This window comes from Saccopteryx leptura, chromosome 3 (genome assembly GCF_036850995.1).
Source record: "Saccopteryx leptura isolate mSacLep1 chromosome 3, mSacLep1_pri_phased_curated, whole genome shotgun sequence".
Classification (NCBI taxonomy): Eukaryota; Metazoa; Chordata; class Mammalia; order Chiroptera; family Emballonuridae; genus Saccopteryx; species Saccopteryx leptura.
This window is the reverse complement of record NC_089505.1, coordinates 98,178,793-98,199,945: the sequence shown is the minus strand read 5'-3', so window position 1 is coordinate 98,199,945 and position 21,153 is coordinate 98,178,793. Positions and strand designations below refer to the sequence as shown.

The 21,153-nt window shown below is 42.2% G+C and overlaps 1 protein-coding gene across 21 annotated transcripts in view; it reads left to right on the top strand.

The window, feature by feature from the left end:
- The window catches only part of EIF4G3 (eukaryotic translation initiation factor 4 gamma 3), a 343,178-nt gene that overhangs the window by 52,692 nt on the left and 269,333 nt on the right, over nucleotides 1-21,153 (top strand). The window contains exon 1 of one of the 21 annotated variants that reach the window (XM_066375316.1): nucleotides 6,728-6,813. The exons of the other annotated variants lie outside the window; for them this stretch is intronic. Within the exon in view, the coding sequence (XP_066231413.1) occupies nucleotides 6,788-6,813 (26 nt within the window). The 5' untranslated portion in view covers nucleotides 6,728-6,787. Of the gene's footprint in view, nucleotides 1-6,727; nucleotides 6,814-21,153 lie in introns of those variants that run through there. 21 annotated transcript variants of the gene reach the window in all.

Sequence of the window (21,153 nt, the reverse complement as noted above, 5' to 3'; positions counted from 1 at the left end):
GGATACACTAAGCTGGGTGGCAAAGGTAGATTCATAATAGAAGTTGGCAAAAGGGGGAAAGAGAGCTGTAAATTAGGAGTAGGTCCCAGCTTGAAATATGAGTGGGGCATTGAGGTAGGAGGAATAAAGGAAACACTATATATTAAACAAAGCAGCAGAAAATAGGACTATCAACACCCACAACCGAGATCTTCGAGGGAAGAATAAAAAACCTGACTATTCAGGCAAGACATAGTTAAGTGGCCCTTGTGCAAATGAGATCAGTTTACCTGCTTCTTGGAAGAAATACCCTAGGCTCGTCCACAGTGTCATAGATGGGGCTGACAGCCCTGGGCACCTTCAGCCTTCAGTGGCAAACTCCAGCATTCTGGCAAGGTTAGGTCATAGGTGGCTGGAGCAGGGCTGGAGGAGCTCCTTAGAGGAGCAAGGGGGAAGCCTACCTTCCAGTGTCCCTGTTTCCTCACAGCAGAGGCATGTAAGTCTGGCAAGCTTTAGCTCAATGACCTTCCTTTCCACTATTGAAGCAGGACCCAGTTGGCATCCTATGAGACCCCTTTGGGGCGTTGGAGCCTTTAAGGGCATATCCTAAAAGCTGGTAGTTCCCCTGATCTCTATTGGGCTTTTTCTGCCTCTAGGTATCTTAAAAGCCATGCTCAGAAGATCTCGCTGAGGGGTTTGAGGATCCCCATCCGCCTATATAAATCTTTTCCATATATCTGGAGCTATTTGGAAAAAGATAAAACAGTGTTATTAGCTGGATCAAATAAAGAAGGTATTAGTTTGCAGGCGAAAAAGATTTGGCGTCTCCTGTTCATCAGCATTCAAAAGAAATTTAAATTTTTTTTAAAGTAAAAAGCATGATATGGTAAACCCGTAGGGGTTCCAGGATATGACCTACCCTTTTAAAGTTTTTTTTTTAATTGACCTTAAAATATTTGCTGGGTACACTTTCATAATACCTTAACTTTAAAGATTGTAAGAATGACAAAATACAGTAAATGCTTTTGCTCCATATGCAGGCGCATTTTCAGTTTAACCAGTTTAGGAAATCCAATAATAGAACAATGCATACAGACAATGAGCTATAACATGTTTAGCAGCCTCTCCTGTTCTGACAAAGGTTACTATAAATCCAGAATATGTATCCACTGTAACGTGGACATAGGACTGTTTGCCAAATGAAGGTATATGAGTAACATCCATTTGCCAAAGTTGTCCTGGTAGGGGTCCTTGAGGGTTAACTCCAAATGAAGGGGCAGATTATAGTATAGGACCCCTTGGGATTATATTACTCTTATACTGTACTTTCATTTATCTTTCCAACTGTGAAGTTTTACCTTCATACATGATTTTGGCTTTTAGATCTCTAGCTTCCAAAATCATCATGATTCAGGTCTTGCCCAAAGTCTGAACTTGTAGTTACAGGTACTTGAAACTTAGCATTGTTACCAGTTTAAATGCAATTACAAATCAGTCACAAGTGCAATAAAAACTGGCAGATTTAGCCCCCAGCTGATGTGTTAAATGCCTTGAAAAGAAGTTTTTCACACATTTAAGTTGTGTTGTTTTCTCACAGGAAAGTGCTCAATATTATTGGCCTTGACTATAGTAATTAAATCACAGCTGTACTTGAATAAGCCTAAACTGAAAATAATCTATTGTTTGATCTAGCAGATGATTTGTTCTGTATCTGGGTGCTAACTGCTGAAAGCATTGAAACATTAGGTATACAAAAAACAAAAAACATATTGTAAATAATGAGATGTTTATTTAAAAAGTAGCAAGTTTAACTTTGTACTTCCTTTTTCAACTAGTGTATGACACTTTAAAAAAATGTCATTTTCTTCTCTCACCTTGTACTTTATAATGGATAAATCAACAGACAAATAAGTTATATGGTTTGAATTAGTCATTGTTTTCCAACATATGGAGGATAGAAACTATTTGGCCTCTGAAAAATATTTGCATGATTTTCTTTTTAGTTAATAACTACAATTTATTCTTTGGTATAAAGCTTTTATATAATGTAGCAGAAGAAGTATTATATTGAGAACTCATCTGAACACCTTTATCCTTTCAAATTGAAGTATCACTTTGTTAAACTTCTCTCAAGTCCTTAAGTTAATTGTTAATAAATACATAAATATATTCCAAGAGGGAAATAAGGGATGGTGGGCACAGACTTCATTGGAATGAAGCTCAGGTGACCTGGGTTGAATCTCTGCTCTCTGACCAGCTGCGTGATCTTGGGAAAAGTCACCTAACCTCTCTGTTATTCAGCTTCCTAATCTCTAAGATGGGTTTAATAATAGCACCTATTTTACACATTGTTTTGAGTCTTAAATGACAGGTGCATATGCATGCTTATTAGCATGGCGCCAAGGGAGTACTCAGTACTGTCATTATTGTGTTTAATTTTACTATATAATTAAACAGCACTGCCACTGCTGAGAGGCTCTTTTCTCCAAAGTGTGGCACCTCTCTACCTTCAGCATCCCACTTCATCCCAGGGACAGATTGAAGTATAGCAATTAGCCTTTGGTTTTTATATATAGAATAGCTGCATGTTCTTTTTGAGCTTCATATTTTCCTTTTTAGAGAGAGGCAGGGAGAGAGAGGCAGGGAGACAGAAACATGGAGCTGTTCTGTATGTGTCCTGACCGGGGATCAGTGTGATTCATGTGTGAAACTCTCCCTCTTCCCCGTCACTCCTCTTTTTATGCTACTCAACTAATTCTTGGCTGGGGCGTTGTGGGAGGACTTTGAAGTTATGGACTAGTTATCAGTGATCACTTAAGTATTAGAAATATCCAGAATATCCTTGAGGTATCCAGCACTTCTATTGTTCTCATCTGTGCAACAGATTAAAGGGTGTGCCTAATACAGTAGTTCCCCGATAAGTGGGGTGTACATTCTAGGACCCCCAGTGGATACTTGAAGCAGCGGGTAGTGCCCACAGACCCCCCCCCACACACACACTCAGTTTTTTCATATACATACATACGTGTGATAAAATTTAGTTTATAAATTAGGCACAGTAAAAGATTAACAACAAAATAGAATAATATTACCCTATACTGGAATAACAGTTATGTGAAGGTGACATTAAGTCTAATAAGGGTTACTTGAGCACACACACTGTGATACTGTGACAGTGGATCTGATAAGGAGATGGCTACTATGTGGCTGGTTGTGGTATACTGAGTGGATATGCTGGACTGAAGGGATGATTTACACATTGGGTTGGATGGAGCGGGATGGCGTGAGATTTCATTACGTTGCTCAGAATAGTGTGCAATTTAAAACTTACAAATTGTTTATTTCTGGAATTTTTTATTTAATGTTTTCAAACTGTGGTTGACCATGGGTAACTGAAATTGCAGATAAGGGAGACTACTGTATTTTGGAAATTCTACTTAGGTTTTTGTCTTCTATATTGGTGCATTGTGGAGCACATGGGGGAAGTGAAACGTGGTTCTACTAAGGCAAACAAAACTTAATTATATTGTTTAGCTTTTTTTTTTTTTTTGTATTTTTCTGAAGTTGGAAACGGGGAGGCAGTCAGACAGACTCCCACATGTGCCCAACTGGGATCCACCCGGCATGCCCACCAGGGGGCGATGCTCCGCCCATCTGGGGTGCTGCTCTGTTGCAACCAGAGCCATTCTAGCGCCTGAGGTAGAGGCCATAGAGCCATCCCCAGCGCCCGGGCCAACTTTACTCCAATGGAGCCTTGGCTGCGGGAGGGGAAGAGAGAGACAGAGAGGAAGGAGAGGGGGAGGGGTGGAGAAGCAGATGGGTGCTTCTCCTGTGTGCCCTGGCCGGGAATCAAACCCAGGACTCCTGCACGCCAGGCCGATGCTCTACCACTGAACCAACCGGCCAGGGCTTTTTAGCTGTTTTGTGTATAAATCTATTGATCTTAGAAAAGGGAAAGTTGAAGGTAAGAGTAGTCATAAAATGCGTTGTCAGGCTCTGGACAGCTAGCTTGGTGGTTTAGAATATTGTCCCAAAATGACAAGGTTGCAGGTTTGATCCCTGGTCAGGGGGCACATGGGAAGCAACCAATGAGTGCACAGCTGAGCGGAACAACAAATGAATGCTTCCCTTCCCCCTCTCCTCTCTCTCCTTTCCTTTGTTTCTCTAAAAATAAAAAAACAAAAACAAAATCTAAGCTAAGCCCTGGCTAGATAGCTTGTTTGGTTGCTACATCATCCTGAAACAAAGAGGTTGCTAGTTTGACTCCCCCACTCCAGGCACATACAGGAATGGCTTGATGTTTTTCTCTCTGTCTCTCCCTCCCTGCCTCTCTCTAAAATAAAATAAAATGAAAATAAAATACTTTGTCGGAAGAAGGATGTAATTTGGTCTCGAGGAATGTTAATATTTGGTTCAGTATGGAGGAGCTAGGTGATAATGATGAGGCCAAGGCATAGAAGAGACGGATGTGGTATATTTAGAGAGCAGTGCAGGAATAACAATTAACCCCCCCCTCCAACACTTATTAAGCACTGACTCTGTAGCAGCTACCATGTAAGGGATTAACTCATTTAATCTGCACCGCAACTCCATTTTATACATGAGGTTTAGAAACTTGGTCAGGGTGGCCAAATGGTGGAGCCATAACACTGCCTCCTTATTTTGTTACAGTGGAAGAACTGTATTTGTGCAAAGATAAAATTTCATTGATGATAACAAAGTACTCTAAAACAATCCTAAGTGAACATCATAGTCAATTTTCCTATCCTGAGAACACCAATATGGAATATTAAGCAGTGGATATTACCAGAACCTCAGAAGACCCCCTGGCTCCCTTCAGTCATTGTCTGTTCCCACTGACCTATTTCCAAAAACAGACCATGTCTCCCCATGTACAAGACACACCCTTTCCCAAAAAATTTGGGTTCGCCCTGGCCGGTTGGCTCAGCGGTAGAGTGTTGGCCTGGCTTCCGGGGAACCGGGTTCGATTCCCGGCCAGGGCACATAGGAGAAGCACCCATTTGCTTCTCCACCCCCCCCTCCTCTCTGTCTCTCTCTTCCCCTCCCGCAGCCAAGGCTCCATTGGAGCAAAGATGGCTCGGGCGCTGGGGATGGCTCCTTGGCCTCTGCCCCAGGCGCTAGAGTGGCTCTGGTCGCCGCAGAGCGACGCCTGGGAGGGGCAGAGCATCGCCCCCTGGTGGGCAGAGCATCCCCCCTGGTGGGCGTGCCGGGTGGATCCCGGTCGGGCGCATGCGGGAGTCTGTCTGACTGTCTCTCCCCGTTTCCAGCTTCAGAAAAATACAAAAAAAAAAAATTTTTTTGGGGGGTTCTAAACCCTGGGTGCGTCTTATACAGTGGTTGTAGATTTTTTTTTTTTTTAAGATAAAGCTTTTTTTTTTAATTTTAATTTTTTTATTTATTGATTTTTTTAGAGAGAGAGGAGTGAGAGAGAGAGAGACAGAGAGAGAGAGAAGGGGGAGGAGCAGGAAGCATCAACTCCCATATGTTCCTTGACCAGGCAAGCCCAAGGTTTCGAACCGGCGACCTCAGTGTTCCAGGTCGACGCTTTATCCCACTGCGCCACCACAGGTCAGGCCGGTTGTAGATTTTTTTACTTGCATTTCCCACTTTTTTTTGCACGGAGGAGGAGTTGTATGAATTTTATGATGAATAAAACGAGTTCAATAACTTTATATAATTCTTTTTTTTTTTTCAAATTTTGGGCCCCCAAATTAAGGTGTGTCTTATACATGGGAGTAATTTATACATGGAGAAATGCGGTAGATTATTTTCAGTTTTCAAACTTTATATGAATGTAATCACACACAATTATCTTTTTTGGTGTTTGTTTTCATTTTACTCAACATTGTGAAATTCGTATCAGTTGCGTATGGTTCTAGTTCATTCTCCTTGCTATAATTTTTTAAATTAATTTATTTTCTTTAAAAGATTTTTAAAAAATCGTTTTAGAGAGGAGAGGGAGAGAGAGAGGAGAGGGAGAGAGAGAGGAGAGGGAAGGAGTGGAAGAGCAGGAAGCATCAACTCCCATATGTGCCATGACCAGGCAAGTCCAGGGTTCTGAACCGGCAACCTCAGCATTCCAGGTTGACGCTTTATCCACTGCGCCACCACGGGCCAGGCAAATTAATTGAATTTTTAAAAAAACAAAGTTGAAAATTTTTGAGCATAATAGAAATACAGATGTTCTTAAACTTCTTTTTCAAAGAAAAGTATTAAAAGTACCTCTAATGTTTTTTATATAATTAAAAAATAACTTATAGGAGCTAAAGAATATACTACCTTAAAGGGCAAATTATTTTCCTGAGTTTATTGTTGACAATCTGAAGTGTTAATCTTTTAAAAATTCAAGTCATATAATTCTGGTCAATATCTGTTCAAAATAAGTAAGTTGTCCTTATTTTTCCCTTTGAAAATAGAGAATCTTAGGAAGATAGGAGATGAACTTTTTGAAGTACATATGTAGTAAGGGGAGTAAGTAGATTCAGTGATGATCTGAGCTGAGGGGGAAAAGGGGGAAAAGCTTCAACTGAGTTTGTTTGTTTTTGTTTGTTTATTTTTGCAAGAGAGAGAGAGAGAGAACGAGACGCACAGACAGGGACCGATAAACTGGAAGGGAGAGAGATGAGAAGCACCAACTTACAGTTGTGGCACTTTAGTTGTTCATTGATTACTTTCTCATATGTGCCTTGACCAGGTGGCTCCAGCTGAGACAGTGACCCCTTGCTCAAGCCAGTGACCTTGGGCTTCAAGCCAGAAACCTTGGGCTCAAGCCAGTGACAATGGGGTCATGTCTATGATCCCACGCTCAAGCCGGTGAGTTTGCACTCAAGCTGGTGAACCTGCAGTGAAGCCTGATGAGCCTGTGCTCAAGCTGGATGAGCCCACACACAAGCTGCCGCCTTGGGGTTTCAAACCTGGGACCTCACTATCCAGGTCGACACTCTATCCACTGCGCCACCACCAGTCAGGCTAGCCCAAGTCTGATTTTAAAGTTCATATTGTTGGTCTACTGAGATGTGTTTTTGGTCATGTGAGTTTTTGAGATTTATATTCATTAGCATGGTCAATTTTCCCACCCAGATCATTGGGATATGCATATTTAAAACTGAAATATTGAATTCCAGATCTTTTAGGATGTATTTATTGAAACTGCATATATGTATAATATATTAGGTCTTTTGTTCTTTATAACTTTTTTCACCGGGACTTGGAGTACTATACTGTTAGTTTACGATTTGACCTAACTTACTTATAAAGGAGTGATTACTAGATTATAACAAATTTTATTTATTGATTGATTGACAATTTATTATTTTTTCTTTTTTTCCAAGAGAGAGGAGGGGAGATAGAGAGAGAGACACTCCTGTACACCCCAACCAGAGTCTACCGGCAACCCCCGTCTGGGGCCCATGCTTTGCCTGTCTGGGGCCCATGCTCTGCTCATCTGGTACCATGCCTACAACCGAGCTATTTTTAGCTTCTAAGGCAGAGGATGCACAGGGCCATCCTTAGCGTCCAGGGCTGATTCCCGCTAATCAGTTGAGCTCTGGCTGCAGGAGGGAGAGAGAGAGAGAGAAAGAGAGAAGGGAAAGGGTGTTTAGAAGCAGATGGCCACTTCTCCTGTTTACTGTGTGTCCTGACTGGGAATTGAACCCAGGACATCCATGCCCTGGGCTGATGCTCTATGTTCTATCACTGAGCCGACTGGGCAGGGCCACAAATTTTTTTTTTTTTTTTTTTTTTTTTTTTCTTTCATTTTTCTGAAGCTGGAAACAGGGAGAGACAGTCAGACAGACTCCCGCATGCGCCCGACCGGGATCCACCCGGCACGCCCACCATGGGGCGACGCTCTGCCCACCAGGGGGCGATGCTCTGCCCATCCTGGGCGTCGCCATGTTGCGACCAGAGCCACTCTAGCGCCTGAGGCAGAGGCCACAGCCATCCCCAGCGCCCGGGCCATCTTTGCTCCAATGGAGCCTTGGCTGCGGGAGGGGAAGAGAGAGACAGAGAGGAAAGCGCGGCGGAGGGGTGGAGAAGCAAATGGGCGCTTCTCCTGTGTGCCCTGGCCGGGAATCGAACCCGGGTCCTCCGCACGCTAGGCCGACGCTTTACCGCTGAGCCAACCGGCCAGGGCCACAAATTTTTTTTTTAAAGATTTTATTTATTAATTTTACAGAGACAGGAGGAGTAAGAAGTACCAACTTATAGTTGCTCTACTTTAGTTGTTCATTGCTTGCTTATTTTATGTGCCTTAACCAGGTAAGCCCAGGGTTCTGAACTGGTGACCAAACCCACAACTTCAGCATTCCAGGTTGATGCTCTATCTGCTGTGCCACCACAGGCCTGCATAGATTGTAGCAAATTTAATAAGATATAATTGAAAGGTCATGGAGGGAATGAAGATGTCTACATTGAGAAATAGTTGTAAAAAGATTAATAGATCATATAATTTGTCAAAAGTGAAAATGTGATTTATTTAATATTTATATTTTAATTGGCTCCATGACATGAAATTAAATGCTAAAAATGTTCTTTACAGATAGGATAGTGAACCAAATAGTTCTGTTAACACTTGGCACGTTAATTTTCTGTTTAACTCTTTTATCTAATAATCCTCATCATCATGTTTTTATAATTGTGAATGACTCAGATTTAGAAAATTCATTTTCAGCCTGACCTATGGTGGTACAGTAGATAAAGCGTTGACCTGGAATGCTGAGGTCATCAGTTCAAAACCCTGGGCTTGCCCGGTCAGGGCACGTATGGAAGTTGATGCTTCCTACCCCTCCTCCCATTCTCTCTCTCTCTTTCTCTCTCGCTCTTATTTAAAATGAATAAGTAAAAATATATTTTTTTTTAAGAAAATTCATTTTCCTTTTTTAAACCTATACTGAGCTGATATTTTAGGTCATTTTAGAAAAATCACAGTGATTAGTTTTAGAAGCAAATTTTATTTATTTATTTATTTATTTATTTATTTTTACAGAGACAGAGTCAGAGAGAGGGACAGACAGGGACAGACAGACAGGAACGGAGAGAGATGAGAAGCACCAACCATCAGTCCCTCACTGTGACACCCTAGTTCATCGATTGCTTTCTCATATGTGCCCCGACCGTGGGGCCACAGCAGACCGAGCAACCCCCTGCTCGAGCCAGCGACCTTGGGTCCAAGCCGGTGAGCTCCGCTCAAACCAGACGAGTCCGTGCTCAAGCCGGTGACCCTGGGGTCTCAAACATGGGTCCTCCGTATCCCAGTCCGACCCTCCATCCTCTGCGCCACTGCCTGGTCAGGCTTAGAAACAATTTTTAAGAGGTGTTAAAAAGGACAGTACAGTATATTGTTGAAAATTTCTGAAAAGATACATAAGAAACTTGGCAGTGGTTACCATTATGAGAAAAAGATTGGATGATGGAAGGTATACTACCTTCTTCTATGCTGGTACTTTCTACTTATATTTATCCTCTGTATCATTTGAGTTGGTTTTTTTTGTATGTATTTTTCTGAAGTAAGATGTGGGGAAGTAGAGAGACAGACTCCTGCATGCTCCTGACCGGGATCAACCCAGCATGCCCACTAGGGGGCGATGCTCTGCCCATCTGGGGCATTGCCCCACTGCAACCAGAGCCATTCTAGTGCCTGAGTCGGAAGCCATGGAGCCATCCTCAGCGCCTGGGCCAACTTTGCTCCAATGGAGCCTTGGCTGCGGGAAGCAAAGAGAGAAATAGAAAGGAAAGGGGAAGGGTGGAGAAGCAGATGGGTGCTTTTCTTGTGTGTCCTGGCTGGGAATTGAACCTGGGACTTCCATACGCCAGGCCGATGTTCTACCTCTGAGCCAACCGGCCAGGGCCCATTTGAATTTTTTAAGACAGTGATCTTAAAAAATAGTTATAGTTAATAATATAGTTAATAGTTATAATATAAAGCACAGGACATCTATGGGTCTATAGGCTATTGCTATAGCTATAGTTTTATCTTGTTTTCAAAGTGTATAACATTTACTTTTCTTTCTTTTTTTTTTTTTTTCATTTTTCTGAAGCTGGAAACAGGGAGGGACAGTCAGACAGACTACCGCATGCGCCCGACCGGGATCCACCCGGCACGCCCACCAGGGGCGAAGCTCTGCCCACCAGGGGGCGATGCTCTGCCCATCCTGGGCGTCGCCATGTTGCGACCAGAGCCACTCCAGCGCCTGAGGCAGAGGCCACAGAGCCATCCCCAGCGCCCGAGCCATCTTTGCTCCAATGGAGCCTTGGCTGCGGGAGGGGAAGAGAGAGACAGTGAGGAAAGCGCGGCGGAGGGGTGGAGAAGCAAATGGGCGCTTCTCCTGTGTGCCCTGGCTGGGAATCGAACCCGGGTCCTCTGCACGCTAGGCCGACGCTCTACCGCTGAGCCAACCGGCCAGGGCGTACTTCTTTTTTTTAAGTTAATAAATTTAGGTGTCGTTCTTTGTTTTTATTATATTCCTTTATTCTCACTGAAATACCATTTCATTTCAGAAGGCAATATGGCTTCCAGAAAATTGTTTAGAGGCCCTTTGGGACTTGTGAATATTTATTCATTTGTAAATCATGACCCAGGAAAAATGAGGTTGCGAACTGTACATGGATTTGGCTTTTTATTCTCTACTGCCATTGTGAAGGAAATTTAGCTGTGTGATCTTAGCATGTTACAGCTAAGATCTGAGTCTTTTTTTCTCTTTATTTAGTTAGATACTCATTTTTGTAAGATTATCTCCCAGGATTCTTTCAATCTCTGATTTTATAATTTCATACCCATTTCAACTCAAAAGATGGTATTCATTAATTCTTAAAATAGTGTTAAAGCAAAATTTCTAGTTAATATATAATCTAATTATTGAAATGGATTTATAATCTGATTTGTCTCAATTTTAATGTAGTGCTGCCTAAAAGCAGCCATATTCCCATATGAAATCTTAGTGATGGAGTGGGATTTTGAAATGAAAATATTCTATAATGAAGACATAATAACTTTCTATGTGTGTGTGCATTTAAAATTTTTTTTTAGAGATGAGAAGCATTAACTTGTAGTTGTATCACTTTTAGTTGTTCATTGATTGCTTCTTATACGTGACTTGATCAGGGGGCTCAAGCCAAGCCAGTGACCCCTTGCTCAGGCCAGTGACCTTTGGGCTCAAGCCAATGGCCCCGCATTCAAGCTGGCCAGCCTGCGCTCAAGCTGGATGAGCCTGAGCTCAAGGCCGTAACCTTGGGATTCTGAACCAGGACCTAAGCATCCCAGGTTGATAGTCTATCTATTGCGCTACCAGTGGTCAGGTTGTGTGTGTGTATTTTTAAAGCAAGTCAACATTTGTGTTTTTAATTTTAATACTAGAGAGTGAGCCTTTTCTTTGTTTAGAACCTCAAAGGAAATGGTATCTTATGCCAACTGTATCTTCAAAGATAATTACACAATGGGTTATCAATCAAATTTAATTAAACTATAACAACTTCTTTCACTAACTTTCAGTTGGTGAAGTTACAGCAGTGAGGAACATGGTAATCACATCCTGATACTGTATTGAAATGTGAGATCTTTATCGTGAACCTATGTTAAACATTGAGCTGCTGTTGCCTTCATTAGAAAATATTTTTAGGTTATTTGGCCTTTTAAAAAACAGTTGGACAAAAGAAAATAAATGTGTTTTTTAATTTAAACTTTTCTGATGCAAAGGGATTATCATTTCTGGAGTATAAACTGAAAGCCAAAAGACTATGTCCTCTTCAGTTTTCTGAATGAACTAGACTGAAAGGATCAAGATGAAATAGAGATGCAGTTCTGGAATTTGTTTCATAGTAAAATGAAGTTGTGTAGTGTAAGCAGGGCATATGAATCATTTTGCTGGTCTGCGTTAATAGACAAAGACTGGGGAACTGCATGCTTGGAAAGCTTTCTGTGTCCTTGCAATTTTTGTCCTTATTGTAGCCAGGCAGCTGAGGAGATATCCCCTAAAGAGGCAGAACTCCCCATCCTCCCTCTTCTCTTGTCTTTTTTTTTTTTTTAACTGTATACTGGGACATTCAATGGCCTTGCATTGACCATGAAGACAAAGAGTGCTTTCATACCCAGGGTTAAGCCAGAGCCAGTGTGCTGCCCTTTGTTTGGGTTTGCGCTCGCCCTTTCTCTCACCACCTCCATTCTCCTTGTTCATACTTTGCAGCAGCAACAGTATCTATTTTAGAATTTTATCTCCTCACCTAAAAACAAAATTGCAAAAAAATTCCAGTTTCTTTTAATGAACAAAGCAAAGCTTAATTTCCTTTTGTGTGTGTGTTTTTTTTGTTTTTCGTTTTTTTACAGAGAGAGAGAGAGAGAGAGGGATAGATAAGGACAGTCAGACAGTAATGGAGAGAGATGAGAAGCATCAATCATCAGTTTTTCGTTGTGACACTTTAGTTGTTCATTGATTGCTTTCTCATATGTGCCTTGATGGAGGATGGGTGGGTACCTCAAGCCAAGCTAGTAATCTCTTTCAAACTAGTGACCTTGGGATCATGTTGATGAGCCTGTGCTTAAGCCGGTGACTTTGGGGTTTCTAACCTGGGACCTCAGCCTCCCAGGTTGAAGCTCTACCACTGTGCCACCTCCAGTCATATGGCAATTCATTTTTTATGGAAATATTTTATGCAAATAAAAAATTATAGAGAATAACATGGCAAACACTACTGCACATACCACCCAGCTTTGTTGTATTTGTATTCTTGAGATATTTTGGAGGACCCTAAATGTCTTAATCTGTGTCTTGTGAAAGTTTATGATATTTTTTTATTTCCTCACCTATTACAAATTTTCCTCATAGACCAGTCATTTGTTAAGGTAAACCTATTGTGTGCCACAGTTTATTACCGTTGGTACCACACGGTATCTCCTAGAAAGTATTTGTGACCATTTAAGTTCTATTTCATAACCTCAATGTTAAACAATGCACATGATGTATGTAGTCATGTGCCAAATTTTGGTCACTGATAAACTTAATAAATGGTGGCCCTGTAAGATGATAATGGAGATGAAAAATTTCCTATTGCTGAGTGACATGGTAGCCTTGGTAAGGCCATAAGGCAGTGCATTACTGCAAGCCAAGCACAGACAGTTATGTACAGTGCATAGTACTTGACAATGATAATAAATGACTGGTACTGGTTTATGCATTTATTATACTACACTTTTTATTGTTATTTTAGAGTGTATTCTTTCTACTTATAAAAAAAGTTTGCTATACAACAGTGCTGTGTTAGGCTAGCAGCAGCCTCATATAAGTTATGTGTACTGTACCTCTTATACATCATTTTCTCTTTGGATTTAATCTCATTTTGTTTATTATGGCCCCTGTAGTGTACAAAATCTATTGTTGACGTTGTAAGGGGCCATATTGAGTGACTGACTTGGAATTAAAAAGTAAAAGTGAATAATGACCACAAAGGTAGAAAATCAGTGACAGTTAAAAAACAGAGATACATAACACATAGATACAGACAACAGGGTGACGATAGCTAGAAGGAAAGGGGGGAGAGGGAGGTAATAGAGAGGGGAGGAAGTGGGGGAGAGGGGAATATGGGTGCGGAGAGACTTTGCCGGGGCAGGGGGTGCATGATGACGTGTGTAGATGGTGTTTCATTGAGTTGTTCACTTGAAAACTACAACTATGTCATCCCAATAAATTAAAAATAAATTTAAAAATAACTCAGTGATGGTATTGTTGGTCAGTCAGACTTGTCTCATTCTACACTCTTGAAGAACAAGAACTAAGTAATGTAAACTAAAGGATCTGCTTCATTGATAGCAGTGAGACTGACAAAATTTTGAGAAGGGCCTATATCAGACATGGAGAAACTTCTAATGATCTGGATTGATTGAAGACTAGACACAGAAGTGTATCTCTCCCATCACCATGACAGTGCTAGCAAAAGGAGAAAGTTTGTTTGCATGGTGTGTTTTTTTTTTTAATTTTTATTAATTTATTGGAGGACATTGGTTAATAAAATAATACAGGTTTCAAGTATACAATTCTGTAATACATCATCTGTATATTCTTCTGTGTGTTCACCACATATTGTATTGTGTGTTTTTCTCTTACCATTTATTACTTCTTTACCCTTTTCTACCTCTGCCATCCCTCTTGTTTGCATGTTTAGAGAAAAGGCTGGACCCAGCTACAAAGTTGAATTTATTGCTAGCTCTGGATGGTTTAACTGATTCAGGTATCATTGTTCATTACATGATTTGAAAATGAGTGGTGAGTCTGAGAGTGCTGATATAAAGATAGCTGATGAATTTTGGAAACTCTATAGACAAGTTGATTATGGAGGAAAATTACTTGCTAGCACAAATATTCAATATGAATACAACCTCCCTATTTCTGGAAATGGATGCCTAAAAGGACTTTTGTCTACAAGGAGTCCAGGTCAATGCCAGGTTTCAAGGCTCTTTTTTTTTTTTTTTTTTGTATTTTTCCGAAGCCAGAAACAGGGAGGCAGTTAGACAGACTCCCACATGCGCCTGGCCAGGATCCACCCGGCATGCCCACCAGGAGGCGATGCTCTGCCCATCCGGGGCATCGCTCTGTTGCGACCAGAGCCACTCTAGCGCTTGAGGCAGAGGCCACAGAGCCATCCTCAGCACCCGGGCCAACTTTGTTCCAATGGAGCCTTGGCTGCGGGAGGGGAAGAGAGAGACAGAGAGGAAGGAGAGAGGGAGGGGTAAGAAGCAGATGGGTGCTTCTCCTGTGTGCCCTGGCTGGGAATCGAACCCAGGACTCCTGCACGCCAGGCTGACACTCTACCACTGAGCCAACCGGCCAGGGCCTCAAGGCTTTTAAGAACAGAATTATAGTCTTGCTTGGGAGTAATATTGAAGGCTACACATTAAAAACCTTTGTGATTTAGCACAGTGAAAATCCCAGGGCCTCAAGCATATTAACAGTGCACACACTCAGTGTGCTACAGGAACAATAAGACATCATGCATGGCCCAGCTACTTTTCCAAGATACTGTCATGAATTGCTTTGCCATCAACTTGAAGAAGTAGTTTGGACAGTAACACAGTGTTCAAGATTGTAGATAATGCTCCTGGATATCCTCCTTTGATTGGTGATCTGCATCCCAATATCAAAGAGGTATTTCTCCCTCTAGACACCATGTCTTTGGTCAAACCAATGGACAAAGAAGTTAGAGCAACTTTTAAGGCTTATGGTTTGAGGAGTACCTTTGCCAAGGCCATTGCTGAAACTGGGGAAGACACTGATGCAATTCTGAAAGGATCATAACATCTGTGACTGCATCAAGAACCTTACTTGGGCTTGGGGATGATGTCACCAAGGAATAAATGAATGACATCTTGCTGACAACACTCAGGGGGATTGTCCATGACATCAGAGAATTTTTTGAGGATTAGGTCACAATAATCTAAAAGTTTAAAAAGCAAAAAATTAATATACTTTAAAAGTATTAAAGCTTATAAAATAAGAATATAAAGAAGATATTTATATACAGTTCTACAGTGTGTTTGTATTTTTTTTCCTGAAGTGAAAAGTGGGAGGCAGGAGACACTCCCGCATGTGCCTGACTGGGATCCACCCGACATGCCCACCAGGGGGCGATGCTCTGCTCATCTGGGGCATTGCTCCCTTGCAACCGAAGACATTCTAGCGTTTGAGGTGGAGGCCATGGAGCCATCCTCAGTGCCCGGGCCAACTTTGATCTAGTAGAGCCTTGGCTTCTGGAAGGGAAGAGAGAGACAGAGAAAAAGGAGAGGGGGAAGGTTAGAGAAGCAGATGGGTGCTTCTCCTGTGTGCTCTGGCCTGGAATCAAACTTGGGACTTTTGCATGCTGGGCCGACGCTCTACCACTGAGCCAACTGGCCAGGGCAGTGTGTTTGTATTTTAAGCTAAGTGTTTACAAAAGTCCAAAAGTTTTTAAGAAATTTAAAGCTTATGTAGTAAAAAATTACATTAAGCTAAGATTCATTTATTATTGAAAAATGAAATTTAAAAAATTTTAGTGTAGCCTAAATGTACAGTGTTTTATAAAATCTACAGTAGTGTACAGTAATTTCTTAGGTCTTCATCCTCACCACTCACTAACTGGAGCAACTTCTAGTCCTGCAAGTTCCTTTCATGGTCAGTGCCCTAAACAGGTGTACCATTTAAAAAATCTTTTATATTGTATTTTACTGTACCTTTATTGTTTGGACGTACAAATACTTCACCATTGTGTTACAATTTTAGTATAGTAATACCATCAGGTTTATAGCCTAGAAGCAATAGGTTCTATACCACATAGCCTAGGTGTGTAGGCTGTACCATGTAGGTTTGTGTGAGTGCAGAATGGAGTTCACAGAATGATGAAATCACCTCACAATGCATTTTTCCTGTCATTAAGTGCTGCATGACTGGATACTAATTTTTTATTTTTTTATTTTTATTTTATTTTTATTTTTTTGAAGCTGGAAACGGGGAGGCAGTCAGACAGACACCTGCATGCGCCCGACCGGGATCCACCCGGCACGCCCACCAGGGGGCGATGCTCTGCCCATCTGGAGTGTCGCTCTGTTGTGACCAGAGCCACTCTAGCGCCTGAGGCAGAGGCCATGGAGCCATCCCCAGAGCCCGGGCCATCTTTGCTCCAATGGAGCCTTGGCTCCGGGAGGGGATGAGAGAGACAGAGGAAGGAGAGGGGGAGGGGTGGAGAAGCAGATGGGCGCTTCTCTTGTGTGCTCTGGCCGGGAATCGAACCCAGGACTTCCGCACGCTAGGCCGACGCTCTACCACTGAGCCAACCTGCCAGGGCTTGTATACTAATTTTTTAGATGTAAAGCTCTGTTGTCACATGTTCTTTTTTTTTTTTTAAGATTTTATTTATTGATTTGGGAGAGGGAGAGGGAGGGAGTTAAGCATCAATCCATAGTTGCTTCACTTTACTTGTTCATTGCTTCTTGTATGTGCCTTGACCAGGCAAGCCTGAGGTTTCAAACTGGCGATCTCAGCATTCCAGGTCGATACTCTATCCACTGTGCCACTACAGGTCAGGCAGTCACATATTCTAAGAAGGGACTATAATATATAGCATGGTGAAAATTTATTTACAGTTATGTTAAATAAATTGGTATATAAATATGTGGTTGAAATCTGAGGGAAAATGTGTTACTTTGTCATTGGTTCAGGTGCTTTTGGTACCTTATTTGACCTTTATACTAGAAAGATAAATTGCACTTAGAGGTCTTAATATTAGCAGTGGTTTATTGTATACCTGTTTATAAAACACTGTTAAATGCCTTAAATAAATTCTTTAAACTGTGTATTAAATTTCTGAAGTATGTACTATTCTTGTCCTCATTTTCTAGGTGAAAGCACATGTTTAAAAATGTTAAGTGTGGCCCTGGCCGGTTGGCTCAGCGGTAGAGCGTCGGCCTGGCGTTCGGGGGACCCGGGTTCGATTCCCGGCCAGGGCACATAGGAGAAGCGCCCATTTGCTTCTCCACCCTCCCTCCTCCTTCCTCTCTGTCTCTCTCTTCCCCTCCCGCAGCGAGGCTCCATTGGAGCAAAGATGGCCCAGGCGCTGGGGATGGCTCCTTGGCCTCTGCCCCAGGTGCTAGAGTGGCTCTGGTCGCGGTAGAGCGACGCCCTGGAGGGGCAGAGCATCGCCCCCTGGTGGGCAGAGCTTCGCCCCTGGTGGGCGTGCCGGGTGGATCCCGGTTGGGCGCATGCGGGAGTCTGTCTGACCGTCTCTTCCTGTTTCCAGCTTCAGAAAAATACAAAAAAAAAAAAAAACCTAAAAAAACCCCCAAAACCTAAAAATGTTAAATGTGAATCCCCCAGAAATAGCATAGGTAGTAAGTGGAGGAACTGAAATACTAAAATCAAATTTATATTCTAGATTAGTGATATGAATAAACTCTCAAGTTCAGTGTTTTTAGAACTGTTAAACCTCTTTGACATAGTCTGAAATTGATCTGTCAGTTAATTCTGGGCTTCAAGTTACAGTATATTCAAGTTTTTTGTTTGTTATTTTAAGAGAGAGAGATAGGGACAGACAGGAAGGGAGAGAGATGAGAAGTATCAACTCATAGTTGTGGCCCCTTAGTTGTTTATTGATTGCTTTCTCATATGTGCCTTGACCTGGGGCAGGGGAGCCTCTAGCCAAGCCAGTGAACCCATGCTCAAGCCAGACCTTAGGGTTTTGAACCTGGGTCCTCAGAGTGCCAGGCCAACACTCTGTCCACTGCGCTACTGCCTAGTCAGGCTATATTCAAGTTTTTTGAAATCTAGGTGTTAGCTGGAATTATTGGCTATAGTGTATAGATTATAGGGCTTGTGTGGGGTATATTTGATTCAACTCAAGCCCTTAGATTTTATTGGTGTCACTGAATCAGTCTGTCATAGTTGCTATAGCCATTTTAGACAGATGTGTCATTAGATGGGTGCAGGTACTTGAAACTAAAGAAAAGGGAAAGAGGGTTGGGAAAATGAGAGAACCAAGGAGACTTTGTTTCTGTAGTGGTTTTAGCGATACTGATGAGTGGGGGGTCTTAATGGTTGGGCCTAGAGTGTAAGATTGTAAGGATGAGGTGAAGGAGAATTACATAACTGGGCAGAGGTCCAGATGGAATGGCTTCAGTGGGGAAACAGTAGAGAAGGGTGCCCTTGCTACATTCATTTTCAAATTTTACTAAGTATGGGCTAATGGAATGCAACCCTTCACTCATACCAGTTTGTGCATTTTTTTAGAAAGAACATTAATGAATAATATATCATTCATTTTTCAAATGCACAGTAGTTCTCTGTCAGTGTGAATGAAAAGCCCTTTGGATTTTCTTCATGACCTCATTTGATGACCATTTTTGCATTAATTTTATATAAGTACATTTATGGGATTCTCTGGTGCTTTTACTTAGAGCACTGTGCTTCTGGCCTGTTTACCTAGATTTACTCTGCTCTAGGAAATTTATTCTGGATATTAGCATTGTGGAAGTTCTGCTTTTGGCATCAGGCTGCGAGAGAGAATATGGTTTTCTTACGGTAGTATATTATTTAGGGGCAGAGATCAGAACTATTTTAATAATCGTTTTAAAATATTTTTTGCCCTTTTTCACTTATTGACATTTTCTCTGATGGTGCAGAATCATTGGCACCTGCTTGCATCTTAGTATGAGTCAGGTACCAAACCATACTAAAAATGATTGTGTTCTTCACCAGAGTACACTCTTAGAAAAGAAAAAGGCGCCTGACCAGGCAGTGGTGCAGTGGACAGAGCGTAGGACTGGGACAAGAGGACCTAGGTTCAAAACCTTGAGATGGCCAGCTTGAGTGCTGGCTCACCTGGTTTAGCCCAGGGTCACTGGCTTGAGCAAAAGGGGACACTTGCTCTGCTGTAGCCCCCTGGTCAAGGCACATATGAGAAAGTAATCAATGAACAACTAAAGTACCACGACAAAGAATTGATGCTTCTCATCTCTCTTACTTTCCTGTCTTTCCCTATCTGTCCCTCTCTCTGCCTCTGTCACAAAAAGAAAAAGAAAAAAGCTCTAGTTTAACTTAGTATCTTTAACGAAACAGTAAAAATTATTCATTTATTTAAAACTTGATCCCTGAGTATACACCTTTATATATTTCACGTGATGGAATGGGGGGTACATATGAAGCACTTCAGTTGCATAGTTGTCTGGTAATGGTTTTAATCTTTATTTTATTTTTTTACAGGGACAGAGAGAGAGTCAGAGGGATAGATAGGGACAGACAGACAGGAACGGAGAGAGATGAGAAGCATCAATCATCAGTTTTTCATTGCGACACCCTAGTTGTTCATTGATTGCCTTCTCATATGCTCCTTGACCGCGGGCCTTCAGCAGACCGAGCAAACCCCCCCCCCCCCCCCCCCCCCCCCCCCGCTTGAGCTAGCGACCTTGAGTCCAAGCTGGTGAGCTTTGCTCAAACCAGATGAGCCCGCGCTCAAGCTGACGACCGTGGGGTCTCAAACCTGGGTCCTTCTGCATCCCAGTCAGACGCTCTATCCACTGCACCACCACCCACCCGGTCAGGCACTGGTAATGGTTTTAATGAAAACCACTTTTGTGAGTGAGTTTTAGGCAGAAGTAGGGGCTTTAAAAGTAACACCATTTTTACTTGAAAGAATGATGAATTGATTATTTAGACTTGGATATTTAGCAGACATTTTTTTAAAAAATTTTTTATTTATTCATTTTAGAGAGGAGAGGGAGAGACAGAGAGAGAGAAGGGGGGAGGAGCTGGAAGCATCAACTCCCACATGTGCCTTGACCAGGCAAGCCCAGGGTTTCGAAGCGGCGACCTCAGCATTTCCAGGTCGACGCTTTATCCACTGCGCCACCACAGGTCAGGCTGAAGTTTATTTTTTAAAATGTCTGCTAAAGCCTGACCTGTGGTGGTGCAGTGGATAAAGCGTCGACCTGGAAATGCTGAGGTCGCCGCTTCGAAACCCTGGGCTTGCCTGCTCAAGGCACATGTGGGAGTTGATGCTTCCAGCTCCTCCCCCCTTCTCTCTCTCTGTCTCTCTCTCTCCTCTCTAAAATAAATTTTAAGTTTAAAAAAAAAAATAAAAAAAATAAACTTCAAAATAAACTTTCAAAAATAAACTGTTGCCAGCCCTGGCTGGTAGGCTCAGCGGTTGAGCATCGGCTGGGCATGTGAAAGTCCCGGGTTCAATTCTCAGTCAGGGCACACAGGAGAAGCGCCCATCTGCTTCTCCATCCCTCCCCTTCTCCTTCCTCTCTGTCTCTCTCTTCCCTTCCTGCGGCCAGGGCTACATTGGAGCAGAGTTGGCCTGGGTGCTAAGGATGGCTCCATGGCTTCTGCCTCAGGTGCCAGAGTGGCTCCGATTGCAGCAGAGCAACGCCCCATATGGGCTGTGCATCGCCCCCTGGTGGGCATGCCAGGTGGATCCTAGTTGGGCATATATAGGAGTCTGTCTGTCTGCCTCTCCCCACTTCTCACTTCAGAAAATTACAAAAAAAAGTTAAACTGTTGCCAATGAGGAAATGACAAGTTTTAAGTGAAAACTAGAATACTGGAAACTTGTATCTGTATCTCTACCATAAGTTTGATAGCTTCCTAATACTTTTATGTACTTTTCTGATGACACAGTAGTGCTATTAACAGATTTTAT